The 19,656-nt window shown below is 36.4% G+C and overlaps 2 protein-coding genes across 5 annotated transcripts; one reads left to right on the forward strand and one right to left on the reverse strand.

The window, feature by feature from the left end:
* Positions 1 to 1,104: 1,104 nt before the first annotated feature.
* On the reverse strand, positions 1,105 to 14,021 carry LOC148426742 (NF-kappa-B inhibitor delta-like). Of its 3 annotated transcripts, XM_088411938.1 has the most exons (12): positions 13,988 to 14,021; positions 9,784 to 9,920; positions 9,657 to 9,690; positions 6,800 to 6,984; positions 6,530 to 6,705; positions 4,357 to 4,462; positions 4,125 to 4,271; positions 3,512 to 3,563; positions 2,794 to 2,951; positions 2,328 to 2,444; positions 2,090 to 2,254; positions 1,105 to 1,892 (listed from the first exon to the last, which is right to left on the reverse strand). In XM_088411938.1, the coding sequence occupies exons 1-12, from the start codon at positions 14,001 to 14,003 to the stop codon at positions 1,821 to 1,823; spliced, it is 1,365 nt and encodes a 454-aa protein (XP_088268064.1). In that variant the 5' UTR covers positions 14,004 to 14,021; the 3' UTR covers positions 1,105 to 1,820. The 3 variants fall into 3 exon arrangements, with proteins under 3 accessions (XP_088268064.1, XP_088268061.1, XP_088268063.1); XM_088411935.1 differs by lacking the exons at positions 9,657 to 9,690; positions 9,784 to 9,920; positions 13,988 to 14,021 and adding an exon at positions 8,153 to 8,450; XM_088411937.1 differs by lacking the exons at positions 9,657 to 9,690; positions 9,784 to 9,920; positions 13,988 to 14,021 and adding an exon at positions 7,610 to 7,720.
* On the forward strand, positions 7,876 to 19,516 carry LOC148426743 (uncharacterized). 2 transcript variants are annotated; one of them, XM_088411939.1, is made up of 7 exons: positions 15,691 to 16,446; positions 18,037 to 18,108; positions 18,265 to 18,285; positions 18,383 to 18,459; positions 18,568 to 18,704; positions 18,982 to 19,128; positions 19,214 to 19,516. In XM_088411939.1, the coding sequence occupies exons 1-7, from the start codon at positions 16,342 to 16,344 to the stop codon at positions 19,258 to 19,260; spliced, it is 606 nt and encodes a 201-aa protein (XP_088268065.1). In that variant the 5' UTR covers positions 15,691 to 16,341; the 3' UTR covers positions 19,261 to 19,516. The 2 variants fall into 2 exon arrangements, with proteins under 2 accessions (XP_088268066.1, XP_088268065.1); XM_088411940.1 differs by lacking the exons at positions 15,691 to 16,446; positions 18,383 to 18,459; positions 18,568 to 18,704 and adding exons at positions 7,876 to 8,193; positions 9,786 to 9,832.
* Positions 19,517 to 19,656: the final 140 nt, after the last annotated feature.

Consider the following 19,656-nt stretch of genomic DNA (forward strand, 5'->3'; position numbering starts at 1 on the left):
GGCAGCTTCTTTTGGATCCGTTTTATTAATACAAAGAGCAGGTTCATCTTTCATTTAAAACACAGGTATTAACACATTTGTAAATGTGCACAATATGAAAAAAATAATAGAAACAACATCTAGTTTAAATACTGAATGTTTTTGAACACGTTTTTGTAGCATCAATTCCTTAAGTTTGATATTTAGCCCTTCTATAATCACCATTAGCTAAATAATTTATAAACAACAGCACTCAGACAGAACAGTCTCTAAGGCTCAACTATCTGATGAAACTAGTAAAGTTAGCTAGAACTAAATGAGGAAAAAGTGGACTGAATCGTTAAGAATGTGTTATATGTGTTTATTATATATATATATATATATATATATATATATATATATATATATATATATATATATATATATATATATATATATATATATATATATATATATATATAGGGAAGTAATAAATAATATTTAGTTCCCTTTGCAAAGGAGCGAGTTACTATTCATGCCACTTCCAGTTCATTTTTTTTTAAAGTGATTCTAATTCAGCTTTTTTCAGCAGGAAAAAGTCATTCATTTGATGACTATTTCTTTTCCATCTACATTTAATACATTTAAACACACCCATTTGTAATTGCTGTTGACTGAAAATGTCATCACTTAGGCATCAAGACTAAGGTAATAACCAGCTTGTGAATGTCACATGACCAGACCCAGAAAACGGGAGTCGTGATTGGCTATTATCTGAGTCTTGGGCGCAAGTGATGCCATTTTCAGTCAACAGCAAGTGGAAAATGTGTTCTAACGGTATTAATTGCACGTGAAAAATAATTCAGTTATCAAATTAACCACAGACAAAATATGAACTTTTTAAAATGGCTAAATAAGTTAAGTATGCCTAAATACTTTTAGTATCAATTTAAAACCTCAGCTTTGACTTGGATAGTAAATCTACTTTAAAGTTTATGGCCACGTCTATAATAAATGAAGGTAATGTTAAAAATGGTAAAAATTTGAATTAGATTTCTCAGCAAGAGGAATGGGTTTTATAAGAAACACGCAAAACCTCATACATGAGTCACAAACCCAAAATTTTATTTTATTTTTTTCCCCCACTGAGATTACAGTCCAAACCAATTTGACTACTCTGATGATGAAAATCATAATGTCAGGATTTTTTTGCTTTTGAAACGCAAGTGAAATTCAGGCAATGAGTGAATGTCACAGTTTTGACAATTTTCCTGTGAGTGGTTCGATTTCCCTACACTACTCATTCATGTAAACATGACTATTCGTTTAGATCGTGACTCATCACTAGCATGTATTGTATATGCCAAAATGTGTCATGTTTTGGTCATAAGACCAGAACGAACAAAAGTCTAAATAGCTTTACACAGTAAACACGTTACATCCACATGTATGATGCATACAGAACCGGACGACGAGTCTTGGGTTGGCTCATTTTCAACATGAGAAATGTCATCAGAAATAAATGTGCGTATTGAATGAATTCAGCATGTCACTCAAAGTCTACAGAGAACATTATGGCAGAGCTCTCAAGATGAGACAGTTGATTTCATAGAAATCAAAGAGTTTCTGGAAAATGAAAACATTTTTAACCAAATCATGAAAAGCAGCCCTTTTTATGATAACACAAACATACTAACAAAACGCAATAATATATTAATCATATTGAATCAAAATGTTCACTGCATGGTAAATAACATACAAATGATGAATTGTTAGAGTCAGAATCCAATGTGAATCAGCCTCACATTTTCACACCTATGTCTTGTAAAGAATTCCCTTCTTAACAGAAGACTTTCTTCCAATCATTCCTGTTCCTGTGGGGCCAGCGGACGTCGACGAGTCGAAGTGCTCCGTTTCTTCAGAATGAGCTTGAGCTGAAAGAAAGTTGAAGCAATATACCTGATATATGTATAGATCAGGGGTGGTCAGACCTTTGCACCAAGTATCACATATGATTTTTAAGGCGAATGGGCCAGGTCAGTCGTAAATGAGGTAATAAAAAAAAGGAATGAATAAAAGGTCAAATGTGGATGTAAAATATACAATCTTTATAATGAAGAATGTTCCTCACCTGCTCTCCTTGCAGGCCACCCTGCAGAAGTTGCGCCGGCAGGCCGTTCTCCATGTTGCGGATACTCGGATCAGCTCCTCTGCTCAGCAGGAGACGCAGGATCTCCTCCTGCCGTGGGTTACCATGGAGACAGGCCGCCATGTGTAAAGCCGTGTGGCCGTGCGCCTTGAAGCAGGGATTGGGCAATAAGTCGCACTGTCCATGCAATGACTTTATACAGTAGAACACGTGGACTTACTTTCATGTTGACAAAGTCTTTCATATTGGCCATGGGAATGCTGAGAAGATAGTGAAGCAGATTGATATTCCCTTCTTTCACAGCTAAGTGCAAAACTGTCTTGCTGCTTTTGATTTCCTGGAATTAGACAAGTGGGAGAGATCAGGGGGTTAGATGGGGGGGGCATTAAAACCACCATAAGTCTCGCTGGAATATGTAAATACGACTAGAAAGAAAACAAAAGTGATGACACCATTTTGGTTAGATTTGGTAGTTCCCCTTTTGTCATACAACTCACTAGATGAAACGTTACATACATACTGTATGTACCTATTATTATCTCTATTGAAGCATTTACAATAAATAAGAGAGCTCAATTTTGATTGACATTGGCATCAATATTTTCTCATAGTTGCAATGAATGAAATCAAGTGGAATAGACAAAATGTGAATTTGAAAGACAAAAACTAACACAGTTGTACTTCACCTGGCTGAGTGGTGAGGCACCTGCTTCGATAAGCATCTGCACGCAGGAGAGCTTCTCTGCAGCTTTTGCCTGAAGGTGACCGTTCGCCATTCCACTGGCAATCAAAGCCTTCATGGTCACACTGTGTGAAATGGCAGCACAGTGGAGAGGAGTCATACCTGGAAAAAAAGGGACAATATCAGTACAGGAATAGCTTCATACTGTACATGTCTATGCACAACTGTTAGCATTCAACTAATAAAGTCAAAAAATTCAATATCAAGTCTGTGAAAGAGGTACTGCATCAAAATCTATACATACAGTAGCTAAAGGTTCTTTTTTTATGTGATGTAAAACATTAGCAACAGTTGGCCATTTCAACTCTACAGTAAACTTGAATAGTTTTTTTTTTTTTTTACCACCACAAGTGACCACTATGTACCCACTAATCATCTCTAAACTTTTTAAAACCACGGAAAACTGTCAAACCTGTTAATGGCCCATATCTAATCTGAAAACTTACCAGCCTTAAGGAATAAATTGATTTTGTCATAAATAATTGAAATTATTTAAGATGTTTTACAATTACAACAATATGAAAGACGATTGTGTGTAATATATTTAATAAGCAATACACCATGTTCAGTAGAATCATACATTCACAATTACAGTTTACTGTATGTTGCAGACAAAACTGAGAGTGTATTTTAGTATAGGTCCTTACATAGTGTGACATTACCTTCAAAGTCTCTGACCTCAAGGTTTACTGCAAGTCTGTTGGACAGAATTACCTGGAAAAGAAATAAGTCATTTATATCCCCAAATGTCATAAAAATATGCTTTTCATAGCGATACTTTTTGGTTTATGCTCATTTGACGTTAGAACTTCTGGGAAAAAATGTCTTCAACATCAACAGTTCAGTTGCCTTGATTCACCTCTTTCGATGACTGAGAATTTGCACGGAAATATTTAAAAACATGTATTTCCTCAGTTTTTTTTTTTTTTTTTAGATGAAGTCAACTGTTAAAAATGACCTCACAGTTTTTCAATGCTCAGGGAATAACCAATATCATAGCTCAACTTGCTAATCACATGACCAAACTCAGAAAACAAGTGAGCCATGATTGGTCGTTACATGAGCCCTGAGCAACTGTGATGTCAATCGACAGCAACTGCTGAAAATGGCCGCCCCCTAAAATGGATTTTGCTGCTTGATTTATGATTGACAAAAAATATATTAATCAGATTGTCTTATAGAAACTAGAGCAGATACACCCAACACAATTTTGTAAAGAAAGCTTTTGAGTTGACTTCACGTTTAGAAGAAATGAAGAAAGAATAAAATGAATACATGCAGAATCCTCGGCAAGCCGTCGTGGGCGGCCAGGTGTAGAGCAGTTTGTCCTTTGACATCACAAGCATTGATGTCCGCTCCAAGGGACAACAGATCTTGAACGATGTCCGGCTGGTTTGCTGTCACCGCCACCAGTAAGGCCGTCTGTAAAACAATTGAATTTAATTTTAAAACGATGTGTGCTCTCAATTGAAGAATGTGTCCACATTTTGAAATTGTCTTTCCATACTTTGCCTTTGTGCTCTTTAACATCAAGCTTCCTCAAATCCCTGAGCTTCTCAGCAGCAGCAAAGGCCCACTCTCTGAGACCCTTAGCAGCGTAAATGTGCAGGATGCTGCCCAAAATGAACAAACAAAAACAAATTAGGCATTTGGCCACTTGCTTGTTACCATACAACCTGATAAGTATGAAATCATTTGTAAAATAAAAATGCTGTCAGAAAAATATTATCCTAATCCAGGATCACACAATCGGTGAGCTGTAATCTATCCCCACTGGTTTAATCAACTAAACAAACTGATCATTTAGTTTTCACTTAGCCTAGCGTACATTTTTGTGTGGGGAAGTATTTTCAGAAAACACATGCCAGTTCCTTACTGCGGTTGTGCGAAGCAATACTACAATGTGCTGTCATCATGAAATCATTTTTATCATAGACATGAGAAGATGCTTTATTTAAAAAAAACTGTATCATAATAATCAAAACTTGGAATTTCCAATTATTTTAATGAGTGGCTTTTATATTCTGACATATGACCGGAATGTGTGGGAAGCCTTTAAACTCATACAATGACCCAGTTGCCTTTTACAGCCAAATTTCCACCTATGACTCATCGACTTTTGCATTTCTTTCTACGATTACCAGACATCAACACAGACAGACAGTTGACATAGTGTGGTGATAAATAGTCATTCATAAAACAGTACAATGCAATGCGTGGTTCGTCAATATGTTTGTTATTGTAAATCTTACATTGACTTCTCAGTTTCCACATGTTTGTTTGGTAAGTAGATTTGAGAGGACACATTCATTGATAAACATCAACATGAGATGTTTACAATTTGGCAAAAAAAAAAAAAAAAAGGGAAAAGCATACAGGTTTGTTTTTGTTCACAATACTGAGCAGATGAGCTCAGTAAATTGCAAAATTCATTAAAAAAACAAAGCCCATGGTAGAGAAAGCTAATTCTATAGACTATTATACAGTAGTTATACTTGTTTTTGTTTTGTGTGTGTTTTTTTTTAATCTACCATGTGACACATACCGTGTATAAAACTTAAAACTAATAATCAGCTGAAATTAAAAGTATTTTGAAACAGGTGAAACAGGAATAAAAATGATCTTTAATGGAAACTATCCATAACAATTGAAATGACTCAACTGACAGCTATGAGTTGGACATGACGATTATAAAACAAGTTATCGAAGAAATTGTTAAACCTCTTTCTCATATTTTTAATTCATTATTTGCAACTGGCATGTTTCCAGAGCAAATGAAAAGGGCAAAGGTCACCCCTATCCATAAAAATGGGGACAAAAATCAGTTTGTAAACTATAGACCAATATCAATTTTACATCTGCACAAGAGAGAGAATGTATAATGTGAGGGGAAAAATGAATTTTAAAAACCCATATTCCCAAACCACACTAAATCGTATGTGTGTGACAAGATGTGGTGTAAATTTTTGGATCTGTCTTGATGAAGAAATCTAAAAATTTGCACTTGGGGGTTGCGCTTTAAAACGCTTTATCAAAATCACTTATTGCGTATACAGTATATGCAGAAGAAGAAAAAAGTATTTAACATTTGATGATTGTTCTTAACCTTTTAGTTCCAATTTCACACTAATGTAAGAATCTTTTCTTTTTGATTCTGCCATATACAAGATGTAAATGTAATATGAGTGATGTGAACAATTCTTTTGTGAGTATTCCAAGTCATTGCTGATGAACCGTATACCTTTAACGGCTTTGTCATTTATTTGGACAATGAAGGGTAGGATAGTTATAAATTATTTGAACTCCAACTTAATCCTTTTGAGTATCTTCTGTGTGTTTGTGTTGTAATTGTGTCTACTATGGTGATATAAGGCTCATATAAAATTGAAAAAAAAAGATGTGATCATACATAACGGCCACGATTGGGAGTAACACAATTTACGTAACCCTGTTTGCTAACGCATGCAAATGTTTCAGAAACCCAAATTTCGACATAAGCCGACCTTAACCCAAATATTTGCCGCATCCAAATATAGCCAAAGTGACATCATCTGCAGCAGTTGATTACAAATACTTTGCTACATCCCATTGCCATCAATTCAGACAAAAGTTTCATGGTTCCAAATACATAACGCTCCTTTAAAATGTTCAGAGTAGAATTTGCCCAAATGAAAACTCACGTGTCTCCATCCTCATCCTGGCCACTAATTCTACTGTTGTCCATGTCACTCAGGTGTATCCTGGCCTTTTCTAGTGTAGCTGTGTCCAACCACGTCCCGAAAGTAGGCTGAAGGGCATGACTCGGTTCCAGAGGGGGCCAAATACAAACCGGACTCTGACCTGCAGCCGCCATCTCCTGCTCAAGAAAACACCAGCTCAAATTCAACTTCAAATATTTCATACCAACGATTTTTACACTAAACTCTAGCTTCAGAAGTGGTCTTCCTTACATAAGGTTGAGCGGCAAATTTTTGATACTGCTGCTGGGAGTTGAAATCTTGGTCCGTTGGGATGTCGTAGCCCATGGGGAAGCTTGGTCCAGGTTGATTTGGGTCATAAGAGAGGGAACACTCCTGCAGTGGGGCCCACGGATCAGAGCTCAAAGCAGGCATGTCTGTGTAGCTGCCTGATGTACCTGAATAAGAGAGAGAGCGAGAGCGAAAGAAAGACAGCCTTAGGTAGGTGGGACACTTTAATGGTTGGCACAGCAACGTGGTGCTCTTCCAAATTTGAGCACCTACTTGTTAGTTAGTGTGTGCAATATTACATGCTCATTATTTCACTGAAAACTACAACCATATTATCTCATTCAAAACCAAAGACATATGTTTATGTTTTTTCTGAGTCCAGGAACTTATGGACTTTTTATTAAATGTTTTTTATGTGGGTTTTTTTTTTTTTTCCGCTAAAGCAGAGTCTAAAAATGGCTTGTACCAAATGAATTAATTACTAAAATAACTAAGTTTTTAATTGTTTATAGGAGGCCATCCACAAACTCCGGGAGACCGAAGACATGTTGAGCAAGAAGCAGGACTTTGTAGTTAAGTACTTACTTAATCAATTGCCATAGATAATTAATTACTAAGGTAATTGATTATGTTAAATAACGAAGCATTAAAGTAATTGATTACTTTGAGTAATCAAGTGTTGAAGTAATCAGTTACTTTAGCAAATTCAGTAATTCATTTAATATCAGACATTTTTTAACTCTCTTTTAGGCAAACACTTAAAACATTTAAAATAAAAAAGTAATCAAGTACCTGGGAATGAAATTCTGGACTGTTTGAAACACACAAAAAAGGACAAAAAAAAATATGTGTTTGAGTTTGAATGAGTAAATAGGCACTATCACACGTTTAAAGCGGTGGTCCCCAACCCCCGGTCCGCGGACCGGTACTGGTACCGGGCCGCGTCGGCTGCACACGAACTAATGTTTTAGAGATTATTTAGTTTAATGGTACGCGTGCACCGAATGCGAACGAGACGAACAAGCGGAGCGTTTTGTATTGTAGTCAATGGAGTTCGCGTGACTGGGCGCGAATGCACGTCGGGCGACGCGATGGACCCGAATGGAACGACGCAAATGGCCGCAAGCGGCCACGAGAAGCCCCTTTCGAGTGAAGTTATTTTTTATTTACTTTTTCCGCGTTTCGAGTCGCCACAACCAATCAACTTCGGGAACATTCAACGGCTCACGCAGGGGGCAGAAATGAATCATGGCGGCCGCTTTGCGGTCACCGGGAGCGACCCAACACGGCCAGCTGAGCTTTCAATACAAAACAGAGACAAGCAAGACCACTCACCTGGCTTGTAGAAAGGCAGAAGCGAGAACTTGGGACAACTGGTATGTGCAGCGTTTGCTTCATTTAACAGCTGTTGAACCGTAGTTACTGTGCTAAGCTAACGATAGCGCAGCATTGTCAGCACAATATTTAGCACCGTCTCGGCCACTCGATCGCGACATTAAAACTTTTACTTTTTGGCAGGCGAGTATTGCCGCAAAGAATAAAGGTGCTGTCGGTGAAAATATTGGCTCTGTCACATCCCAGAAAAGTGAAAGTTAGCAATGCTCTTTTTTCCGGATCTGCCGTGAAGTGCACAGCAAGCTCGCCCCCCCCCCCCCCCCCCCCTCCCCCCTCCTCTCGCGATTAAAAAGAAAATGGACTGAAAGTCCATACCATATACTCCGTCCATACGTTTGTGATGTTGTTTTTAAAGCAGCCAGCGCCCCCAACCCCCCCCCCCCCCCCCCGTCCGCAATATAAATCAATATAAATCTGAGGCGTAGTGACAAGGATGATGTGGTTTTTAGAGCAGATAGCACCCCCCGCCCCCCTCCCCGGTCCGCAGTCTAAATTGGTTTAGACTGGTTTAAAGAACGGAATTTTTGCAAGCGTCTTTTTGTTGTTGGTGGTGTTAATTATGGTGCAATTATGATTATAATATAGTTAATGATTTATAATTATAATGCAAGTAACAGTTTTATAAATAATTGATTGTCAATCATATTGTAGATTAATCAATGAAATAGATTTTAAAAAATGTGTTTTAATTTCCATTCATAAATAAAAAAGGACTTTTTTTTTATAAAATGACAGCGCAGACAAATGCATACATTTTTTTTTCATGATTAAGTGCCTTGTTTGCCCTGTAATGTCAGAAAAAAGGCAAAAACATTGATCATTGTTTTCCTAAATAAAAACTAATATTTGTAAATGTTTAATTTTGATTCAACACAATGATTATAAGTCTGCTTTCACACACACAGGAAAAGGATGAAAAATTCTGATAGGATTTGAGCAGTTTTTGTTTATCAAAATACTGCATGTTGCGATTTATTTGATGACCTATTAGTGGTTGATTATTCAATTAAGTGTTGTACTTATACACTATAATATTTAAAAGTATATAATAATTTTTATTTAGGGTCCCATGAGAGAGATCAGAGTTAACCGTACCTTTCTGTTAACTTAGGGAGTATTCCTGTAATGTTCAAAAGTAGTGTTTTGATGCAGCTCTTCTGTTGGATCTAATTTGAAAGTGTACCTAATGAAGTGGTGAACCACCTGATCACAAAGCCTGTCAACGGTCGTGACATATGACAGTCAAATCTTACTAATGTTAATGATTTAGTTTGGGTTTATTTTCTGCCTTCCGTCAGGATGTTTCCATAAATGGTACATTGAATATACTGCAGGCGTGTTACTATTACTGTGCATCCAAAGGGGATACCAGAGGATCAAATCGATGTTGTTGAGAAGATAGAGAGTTTGGCACACTATTATACTGGAAAATTCAAAATCTTACCCAAACAGGTCAGCTGTTGTGGTGCCAGCAGGGGCTGTGGAAACAATTTCATAAAATAAGGGATCTCGTAATTTAGTGCACAAAGCTGTACTGTGTGATACTAAGGTGTTGTAAAATGTTTCCTTACAGTACGCATGTTGTGACCAGCGGGACCAGTTGCGTTTGTGGGGTAAGAGGTGAGCCCCGAGGACGTCTCTCGCTTCCTTTTCTGTTCCAATAGCTCTTTAACTGTGGGCAGAGTGCAGCATGGCTTCTCTTTTGGCGCTGTGGCAACAATGAGCATGTTGAATTGTCTTCTCCTTTTTTATATATAAAATACTGTATAATCATTCATTTTTGCTATGCGTTGTCGGGGAACTGGGAGCAAAATAGTATAGTTGTTAGCCTGTCTCATTTTTCAATGTTGCAACCCCTTTGAAATATATATTTTTGAGCCAGGTATCTTGCTAACCAGCACAAATGATTTTGCATGGAAAAAAAATGTCTCAAAACAAAATGCTGTACCATCCATGTCTGATTAAAACAGTCTGAACTACATTTGCAGTAGTATAAGATATACAATATGCAATATTTTATCCAGCACCTCCAGAAGATTGTGTGAAATCATCTGTTTTATTTCAGACTGATCTGTTGGAAAAGTGTGTCACTAGTGAAAAAACACATCAAAGAAACAAAATAAACTCATCCGATGTTTTCCACAGGAGTCACAATTCAGCATTAATTTGCTATATTTTCCAGTTAATTTGCTCTTAATTTGAAAAGAAAACTTTACTATTCCTGTCACAGCATTGAAATGCATTAGATTTGCTAATACCTGAAGGAACTCAATTAGAGCCTTCACATGCGCCCAAGGGTACTTGTGACCCAATTTGAGAACTGCTGCTTAAGTACATAGAAGTTTCTCCATTATCAAATTCAATCTATCATTGTGCGATAATGTTCTCTGGTTGCTTTTTCCTTTGGCAGGTAAATAAGTACAGTAGGAAAAAATCACGCATCACACATAAAAAGAAGAGATGTTTCCACGCTGTGATCTGACACACCAGCTCCATTAGGAAGACGCATGAGGTTTAACAATGGGATTGGCTACATCTTTTCTATGACATCTTCCTGTGTGGCTCTGTTCCACTCACAGAAACAGAAACCGCATCTTCCTCACTGTGACACACACGCACACACAGACGTCACATTGGCATGCTCACTTGACTGCTTTCCACTACACTACAATGTGATTGCTGTCAATGTTTACATGTTTGGTGGACAGTCATTGTTTTGTTAATTTGGGACTTTAAATGACTTATCTGAGATGTTTTTTTCTGGGTTGATTGCTAGTGTAACAAATTACCTCTATGAGCTTTCAAGCAAGAATTGAGGGCATAGGATTGTATTGATTTTGGATTTTCTCTAATCCAAAACATGGCAGGATTAACAAATAGGTTTCATACAGTACACCCAGACTAATATTTGTTAAATGTCACTTGGTAAATTTCAGCTTGACCTAGATTTATTTAATTTTGAAACCATCAGCATAAATCTGTCTAGTTGACCCTCTTGCTTGGCTGGATTAGTAGAGTTCATTTACATTGGTTGGTTTCCTGGCACAGACCAAGGTTTTAAACACAATTCACATCATAGGATTAATGTTGGGACTTTTGGAATGTCATTCTGGGAGCCTAATTTCACACTTTAGCCATTCTAAAACCACTTGTGTGATGTGATGTGTGTTAGGGGTCATTGTCCTGTTGTAACACTCAACTGTGGTGTTTTAATTGTCCAGTTGATTTGAGTTGAATTTGAATAATTTGGAGGCAGTCCTAATAGTCCGAATTATTAACTATTCTGACAGTTGATACTGTATTCTAAGGTCTGAAATTCTCTCATTTTTTAAACGGAATTCTGGTAATGTATTCAAAAGGTTTGAAAGTCTCTCATCCTCAAAATATACTTCTTATTTTGGCCAAACAGATCAATGAGTGCCTTGAAAATAAAACTACTGTCCAGTAGACATGTAATAACTCACTTTCCCCCTGAGGTCCAGCCTATTTATTTGTGTCCACTGTCCTCTCTCCATTTTGTCTCTCAACAAAGGTAATCTGATCCCATCCAAAGACATCATTGAACAGAGCACACTCGGACCTGGGAACGTAGCTCAAATATGTCAAAAAATATAGATTGGAAACAAAGGTCCACCACACTAGGATAGGAGGATATACTGTAGTGTATGTCATTTGAAAAATATATATCTGGTGTTAGTAATGCCCCTAAATAAAAGCTTGAAATTCCAAATGAATCTTGTTTTACGCCTTTGCGATATGCAAATTGCACATGCTATTATAGCAATAAGAAGGTTTTAAGCATCATGTAGAAGGTGTGCTGACACATGTCTCAAACAAAAGCATTCTTCTAACCTGGGATAAAAGTGCATCCAAGTGTTCAGCCTTAACAGAAACTACCGGTACTGTATGTTTAAAACATACATTTTCAAATATCTATATTCACTGTAATTTTTCAGATGCTTAAAACATTTCATACACCCTTCTTTTGCGCACGTCTGTCCCATAGTTCTTGCTTTGCTCTGTATTTTTGAAGCTTATATGGTTACTGTACCTTGTTTACACATCACTGTTAGGAAATAAAGTAGACCAACTAGATCAGAAAGGAAATATTTACCTTGAATTTGAAACATGTTGTATCAATTCATCAAATATACAGTAGATAAAGATTTGCTATAGATATATAGCGATGCAATATTAAATCACATTTTAATTGATCATATCTTATTATATATATATATATATATATATATATATATATATATATATATATATATATATATATATATATATATATATATATATATATATATATCTATCTCACACACACACACAGTAATCTCAATACCGGTGGGTAAATGAGCCACGACTAGACGAAATCTGTAGTTTTGAAAACTGGGGTTTTACTTTCTGTACCTTGTATTTCCCAACCCTGGGGTTAATAATGCACAAATGCTACAATTCTCCAGATTTCATTGTTCTTCATAACCTTCATAACCTCTTTGGACTTTCCCTTTGTTCTTAGTATTGGTCAAGCAAATCCTATTGTATAAGATTAAATTAAATTAAATGAGAGCTTGACAGTAATACTAAGCACCATTTATGAAGATATTGAGCACATTTTCAAAAAGTACATTTGAACCTGTACATACATTTCCTACCATCTGTGATTACAAAAAAAAAATCAATTGATGTTTTTTAATTGTGAATAAAAATGTATGCTGGAAAATCATATCATGTTGGAAAAGGGAGTGAAAAGCTCAAAACTGATATGCTGAGGGTGAGTGTTTTCTTTGCTTTCTCATTGTGTTCTACATTTAAAAAGGGGATTCAATAAAAGAGACTAATGGCAAATTTTGATTTTGTTTTTACTTCTAACCCCAATTATTCAACAATAGGTCCTTGTGTAGTTGTGTTCTGTTCCCTAAAGGTCACTTGGATATTGTATTTTATTCTTGAGTTGAAAAGGGTTCACGAGGCATCACTCTGAGAGATTTTATCTTTACATGCAAATGTCAACTGGTCTTATGATGCAATACCAAAAAAAATTCCAAGTGTTAAGAATTTTCTTAGCACGGCTAGTTGCAGCTCAAAGCTGGGTGGATTGACGAAACATTTTATGAGCTTTGTAAGTCTCTTGTAGTCTCTTCAGCATCATGGAGAGAAAGAACCTATCCCTACTGACTACCGCTCTGCCAAAGGCAGCCTACACTGGTCACCAGTCCATCACAGCACAAATCAACCAATTACTTATTAAGGGATTGAGATAGACCCTTTAACTGATTTTGAATCTTAACTTATTATCATAGCAAACTATTTTGTGCAAGTGAAAGCGCAATCTTGGGTTATAGCTGAGGTTACGTTTGGGATTGATGTTACCCTTTACTGTATTCAAATTTGGGCAGTGGAAAGCCCTGGACACTTGAGTCATGTGTGTGGGAGGGAAGACGGGGATTCCAGTGACCTTTCGCTTGTGGGCTCCCTCCTCACAAAAGAAAGAAAAAAGAAACAAGCAACACCGTGCCAATTTCCTCATTTTGTGGTCTAACTGAATCAGAGAACATGAAAAAAATCTATTAAAAAAAGTGAGCGTGAGAGTCAACAGTATGTATTAATAGAATCTCAACGTGCTCTCCACCATCACTACATAAGTGAAACCTATGACTGTACTTTAAGACATTCATAGTGACATGAACAATCACTGCTTCATAATGATAAGTTATTGTCCATTCATTCACCAGAGAACATGAATGAAAAAAGTTTCAAAAATGTACTCACCTTTATCGCAGTGCATGTCTCAGATGTCTTGTTTGGTTTTTCAAAGGATTTAAGAACCGCTTGCCCAGCATGCAGATGTGTGATGTGTATCGTGTGCTTGTTTGAAGTCTGTCTGCCATATTGTTGACTACACACCACTCTCTGTACACATTGAAACACACCGCCCATTTTCACCGCCCACACGTGTGTGCAAATGTCATCCACGCCCTTTCTTGTCTGTTGTGTGTGTTTACTTCTCACTCATTCCATCAAATAGCCTAATATTAATTCTAAGAAGCCTGTAATCAACTAAATAATCATTTGTTTTTGATTCACTTTTGGTAAAATGCAGTACTCGTGTAGGTTTAACAAATACTGTAATGATACAAAGTGTAAAACACACCATGACTTAATATTTACTTAATAGTTACCACAAAAAAATGAAAAAATTAGTATTCTGTCTTGCTAAACACTAAAATGTACCTTTCGTGTTATAAAACGACATGACATGAAATGCTTGTGGCATAAACACGACAGACAGATATAATAAATATAAATCTCAACTTGATATACAAAAGTTAAAGGAAATCTGGCAAAAGAAAGTATAAAACATTTCATACATGACAAAAATGAAACATGGCACTTTTGTGCACGTATTTTGGTGATTTCATTAACATGGGAAGTAAATACATCTCTGGTGTAGTAAGAAATCCAAATATTACAATTTGATACATTTTATTATTATTATTATTATTATTATTATTATTATTTATCACATTCTAATCCGATAAAGCCCAATTCTTTTTCAGTTGTTTTGTAAATGTCAACCCCCAAAATGATCATTTTGTATGACAACCCCAGAAAGTTGGGTCAAAATGACAAAAAATTGGTTCGATCCCTTTTTTGACCTATAATTCAGTTATTTTCAACTTAACTGTTTTTCTGTTTTGGATTGTATAACTGGCAGGTTTTACAACGCAGTGGTTTTAGAAGACTGAGTAGCATACACACGAATTAATTATGAGTTTTACAAAAATGGATCCTTCTGCCGAATGATTGATGACTGTGTGTTTAATCTTAACTGCTGCGTTTAGTGCAATGAGACACAAAACTGTATCTTCGTGGCTCAGTGACAGCACCCTGTGGGCAATAGTTGTAGCGCTCTGGATATGGTTGTACAGAGCTCAGGATAGAAATGTCCAAAACAGTAAATCCATTTTTCAAAGCTGTTTGTAAAAACAGTAAATCAACATGGTTTCCTTGCAAAAGTCGTTTTTCCCTCAGAATCCTTAGTATAACGATCAATTATGTAACTGAATATGTTTTTATGTTTTACTTTTGTGCAGTATAAATAAGAAACAGCACTTTTTTACTTCCATCTTTTAATTTTACTTGAATTAGTATCCAACTTTGCCATAATCTACATTTTTACTTCAAGGGGTTCTTGATTGAATTGAATATTGACATATACAAAATAGGTGTGGATGTGAAAATTATACTTGCTCTTAAATTCTCCTTGAATTAAAACTCAGAAGTGAAGTTTAAGGGTTTTTTGTTGTGTCGACTCCAAACAAATTCTGTCACACCCACCCATTGGAGGAAACTAATTGTTTCCAAAAACTCAATAAAAAACAGGAGGATAAAATTGTAATGTTTCCTTGCCTGATTTGGTAAATTCAGTCGTCATATAAAACGGTTATAAATCGCCACTAAAAAGCTTATGCACGCTCCTACTACTGTCTGCTTCAACCTGTGAAAAATTTAAAAATGATCAGGACAATATTTTGGATTTTACCGTCAATAGGTGTGAAGAGAAAACGAGTAACAGAATAAAAAATACTTTGATCATTTTCATATTTGTACGGGTAGAGGTGGACAAGAGTAATCAAGCCATGTAATGAAGTTATGGGAACAAGTACAGTAAATGAAACCAGCATATGGCAGAAGGAAGCATTCATTTGCAGCCATATGGTTTCATGCCAAAATCTAATGTAGAATTGGCTTTAAGGGTGTTGATAGAAAAGTACAGAGAATGTCAGAGGGACCTGCACTTTGTCTTTGGAGACCTAGAGAAAGCTTATTATAGGATGCCCAAGGATGAATTGTGGTATTGAATGAGGAAGTCTGGAGTGGCAGAGAAGTATGTTAGAACATTGCGAGACATGTAAGAGGACAGTAAGACAGTGGTGAGATGTGCTGTAGGTGTGACAGAAGATTTCAAGGTGGAGGTAGGACTACGTCACAGATCAGCTCTGAACCCTGTTGCCCCTGAAGGGAAAAGCCCAAAGAAGATGAAGAAGAGGTGGACAAGTGTAGAAATGTCTGTGTGAATACTGGTACAGTACTATACTTTTACTTTTACTCAAGACAGACAAATGCTCTTTGGCCTGTATGCTATATCCCACAGCCAACTGACTAGCACAGCTCACTGGCTACTGTCACTCTCTCCCCAGCAATCTTCAAGTGCTCACAAAGACAAGGTTAGTGGGATTAATTCTTCTTACCAAGGCGATCGTTGCACAGACAGTCACTGCTCATCGGCGCCATAAGGGAACAAATGCTGGCTTGTGTCCACCAAGAAGTGCAGAGTTTTGTGTTGAGGAAACGTCTGCTCGCTAAGGGACTATTTAAGTGCGTTCATGTCTGGATGGCAAGCAGTGTGACAAGTGTGTTTGTGCGTGTGTGTGTGTCTATTTATACTTTTTATTTAAATCGAGCACATCCACATGCAACTCTAGTGACGAGAGGCACAGACAGACTTTTTTTTTTTTTTTTTTTAACATATTGAGTATAAGACCTCCGGTGATGTGTCCGACTTTATAACTGAGTGCAGCCTCGTTGGATGCTTGATTTTGGCATAATGCTTCAAGTGTACCCCAAGTAGAGTCGAAAAAGTGGAAAAAGGGAGTATATTTAATTTTTATAAATGGAAATCTAATTTGACCCATGGACAATTAGGCTGACAAAAGGCTCTCAAACGCATTGTGTTTACCTCTCTTGGTGATTTAGCAAAGAAAATCAATCTGGTATGACAATTACACTATGTGATGCTCATGTCCTCATTTCTCTAATGAGTGTGCCAGTCGTTATGATATTCTGAAATAGTGGGGTTGAATTGGGCAATTGTAAAGATGTCCACATACAATTTGGCGGCCCTTAACATAATTAGCGATAGATCTTCCATGATTTTGAATGGACAAATATGGTCTGGTTTTCTTCCGACATGTCATAGCAATAGGGAGGGCTTTATGGTTGTTTCGCTGAACTCCATGGAGAGTTTTAAGAATGGGTATGGGTTTCATTATTTCGCCAAAACAACTGATACAAGCGAAAATGCAAGTTTTTGTTATATTTCTGATTCAAAAAAGAGAAAGAAGAAAAAAATTGGACGATACAGGTGAGAGTGTTCCATTTAAGTACAGTAATATGTTGCGTTTGTCACTCAGACAGAAAAGCAGCCCACTCATTTAACAACACAGATAATGTATGAATTATTGTATCGACAGCGCTCTCTGCTGGTATGAAGGGAGAACAAACATTGAAGCAAATGGCATGGTTGTATATATATGGTGGACGAAGGAGGTTGGCCACATATGAGTAAGAGGCACATTATGATCTTTTAGTTCGTGGATGGCTCGTCACCACAGGTAAGAACTATAGAACTTTCTGTATGAATATTATCGTGGTCTCGAATTGTGTGTGTGTGTGTGTGTGTGTGTATATATATATATATATATATATATATATATATATATATATATATATATATATATATATATATATATATATATATATATATATATATATATATATAATGAATGTTGAATGATTATGGTTTCTATCTATCTATCTATCTATCTATCTATCTATCTATCTATCTATCTATCTATCTATCTATCTATCTATCTATCTATCTATCTATCTATCTATCTATCTATCTATCTATCTATCTATCTATCTATCTATCTATCTATGTACGCTACTCACCCCTGTAAAAACGGTTGTCTGGTAAGAATAAAATAGATCTCTGTATTTGTTCATCTTTTCACGTTAGTTTTCTTGTCTTTCAGAAAGTTCACAACCAAACGCAACCACTATGGCATGCAGCAAATTATTTATCCTGTTCTTTTCTGTACTCTGCAGTAAGTGTTACTTTCTTTTTCTGCTTATGAGTTGGGTTTTCCTGTGCAGGAAGTTAAACCACAAGCTAATTTCAAAACGGAAATAATGAATACCAACAGGTAAAGTTCTCCAAAAGTAAAGGTGTCATTTATGTGATTGCTTTTTCTCTTTTGAAGATCAAACTGTGGCACATAAAGGTATGTTATCCCCCAGGAGAGCACACACCACCCAGCAAAACCTCAGCAAAAACATTTGGTACAATTGCACAGACTAATGTGCAGTTGTCAAAATTAGGCTCCTCGGGGTGCAACACCGTTTAATGGGGTCCGTGTACGAGAGCAAATCGTGTGTGTCAACCTTCATGATCCTAGGTAAAATCTGTTCTAAATGAGTCATGAGTAATAATAATAATAATAATAATGTTGAGAATATTTTTTGACCATTTGTACAGTAACTTGAACAATATTTGACCCAACTAGATGGTGTTCCCAAGTACTGGTGGGTGCATTTGATAAAAGTATGAAAGAAACTAGTGATGAATGGTTTCTTGGCCAGCTGTTGTTATCCACTTCTAATCAGGACCCAAAATGTTTCAGTCGTCCATTTTTTTTGAGAGGTAAAATGCAGTCGAATTATAATTCTGAAGTAATGGTGTATTTCATAATAATGAAACGTGTTTCTACCATATTGTCATTTGTCTTTTTGCAAAATAAGCTAAAATTTTTATAAACATTTCTCAGTATACTGTAGTGCAGTTCTACAGCACAGAAAAGAACCTCCACAATAACAAACATGGTGTTCAATGGATAACTCTGTAATCGAACTTGATTCATTTTTTCCAGCCTTCTCTGTAACGCCCACTCACCATGTGTTATGTGTCGTCTACCCGTCAGATTGGCCCGTGTCATGCTACAGGATTGAGCCTGGCATGCTGGCGGGTGTTATTAGTGCAGATGTGCTGCTGACTGTCATCTTCATCGCTATTACCTATCGATATGCCAGCATTCAGCGTTGCAAAAAAAACAAACGCAGAGAAAAGGGTAAGGCTACAGTGCGATTTGTTGTGTGAGCTTGTGTGTTAGTTCCAGTCAAATGATAAAAACACCCCCCAAAATCTCTTCACAGACGACCACAAAGTCTACATGAATATGCGGGCCACAAGGAAAAAGTGACTGAGTTTTGATTTTTCAAGACATGTTCATGGAGTTTAAATTTAAACAACAACAACCAAAAATATTGGACTTTTTTGTTTGTTTGTATGTTCAACTTCAGTAAGTAAAAGTCCAGACTTCAGTAAAATAAAAAGACACTGTTACATTTAAGCATCAGATTTAGATATCGCTCGATAATGGATCTTTGGCTGACATTAAGAAAGAAAAAGTAAAATTTGGAAGAGACATATATGGAACATTACAATAATTCACTCTTAATAATACCAGAATACAGTTGTAATTTATGAGAAAAGAATAAAAATGTCATGTTTTTATTATTTTTTGTCAATGATTTTTTTGGTCTTTTTTCTCATATTTAAACTTTTTTGTTGAGTGTTATTCTTTTAAAAATACAGT

Source organism: Hippichthys cyanospilos, chromosome 3 (assembly GCF_059441005.1).
Source record: "Hippichthys cyanospilos isolate Australia breed blue-spotted pipefish chromosome 3, RoL_Hcya_1.0, whole genome shotgun sequence".
In the NCBI taxonomy this organism is placed as follows: Eukaryota; Metazoa; Chordata; class Actinopteri; order Syngnathiformes; family Syngnathidae; genus Hippichthys; species Hippichthys cyanospilos.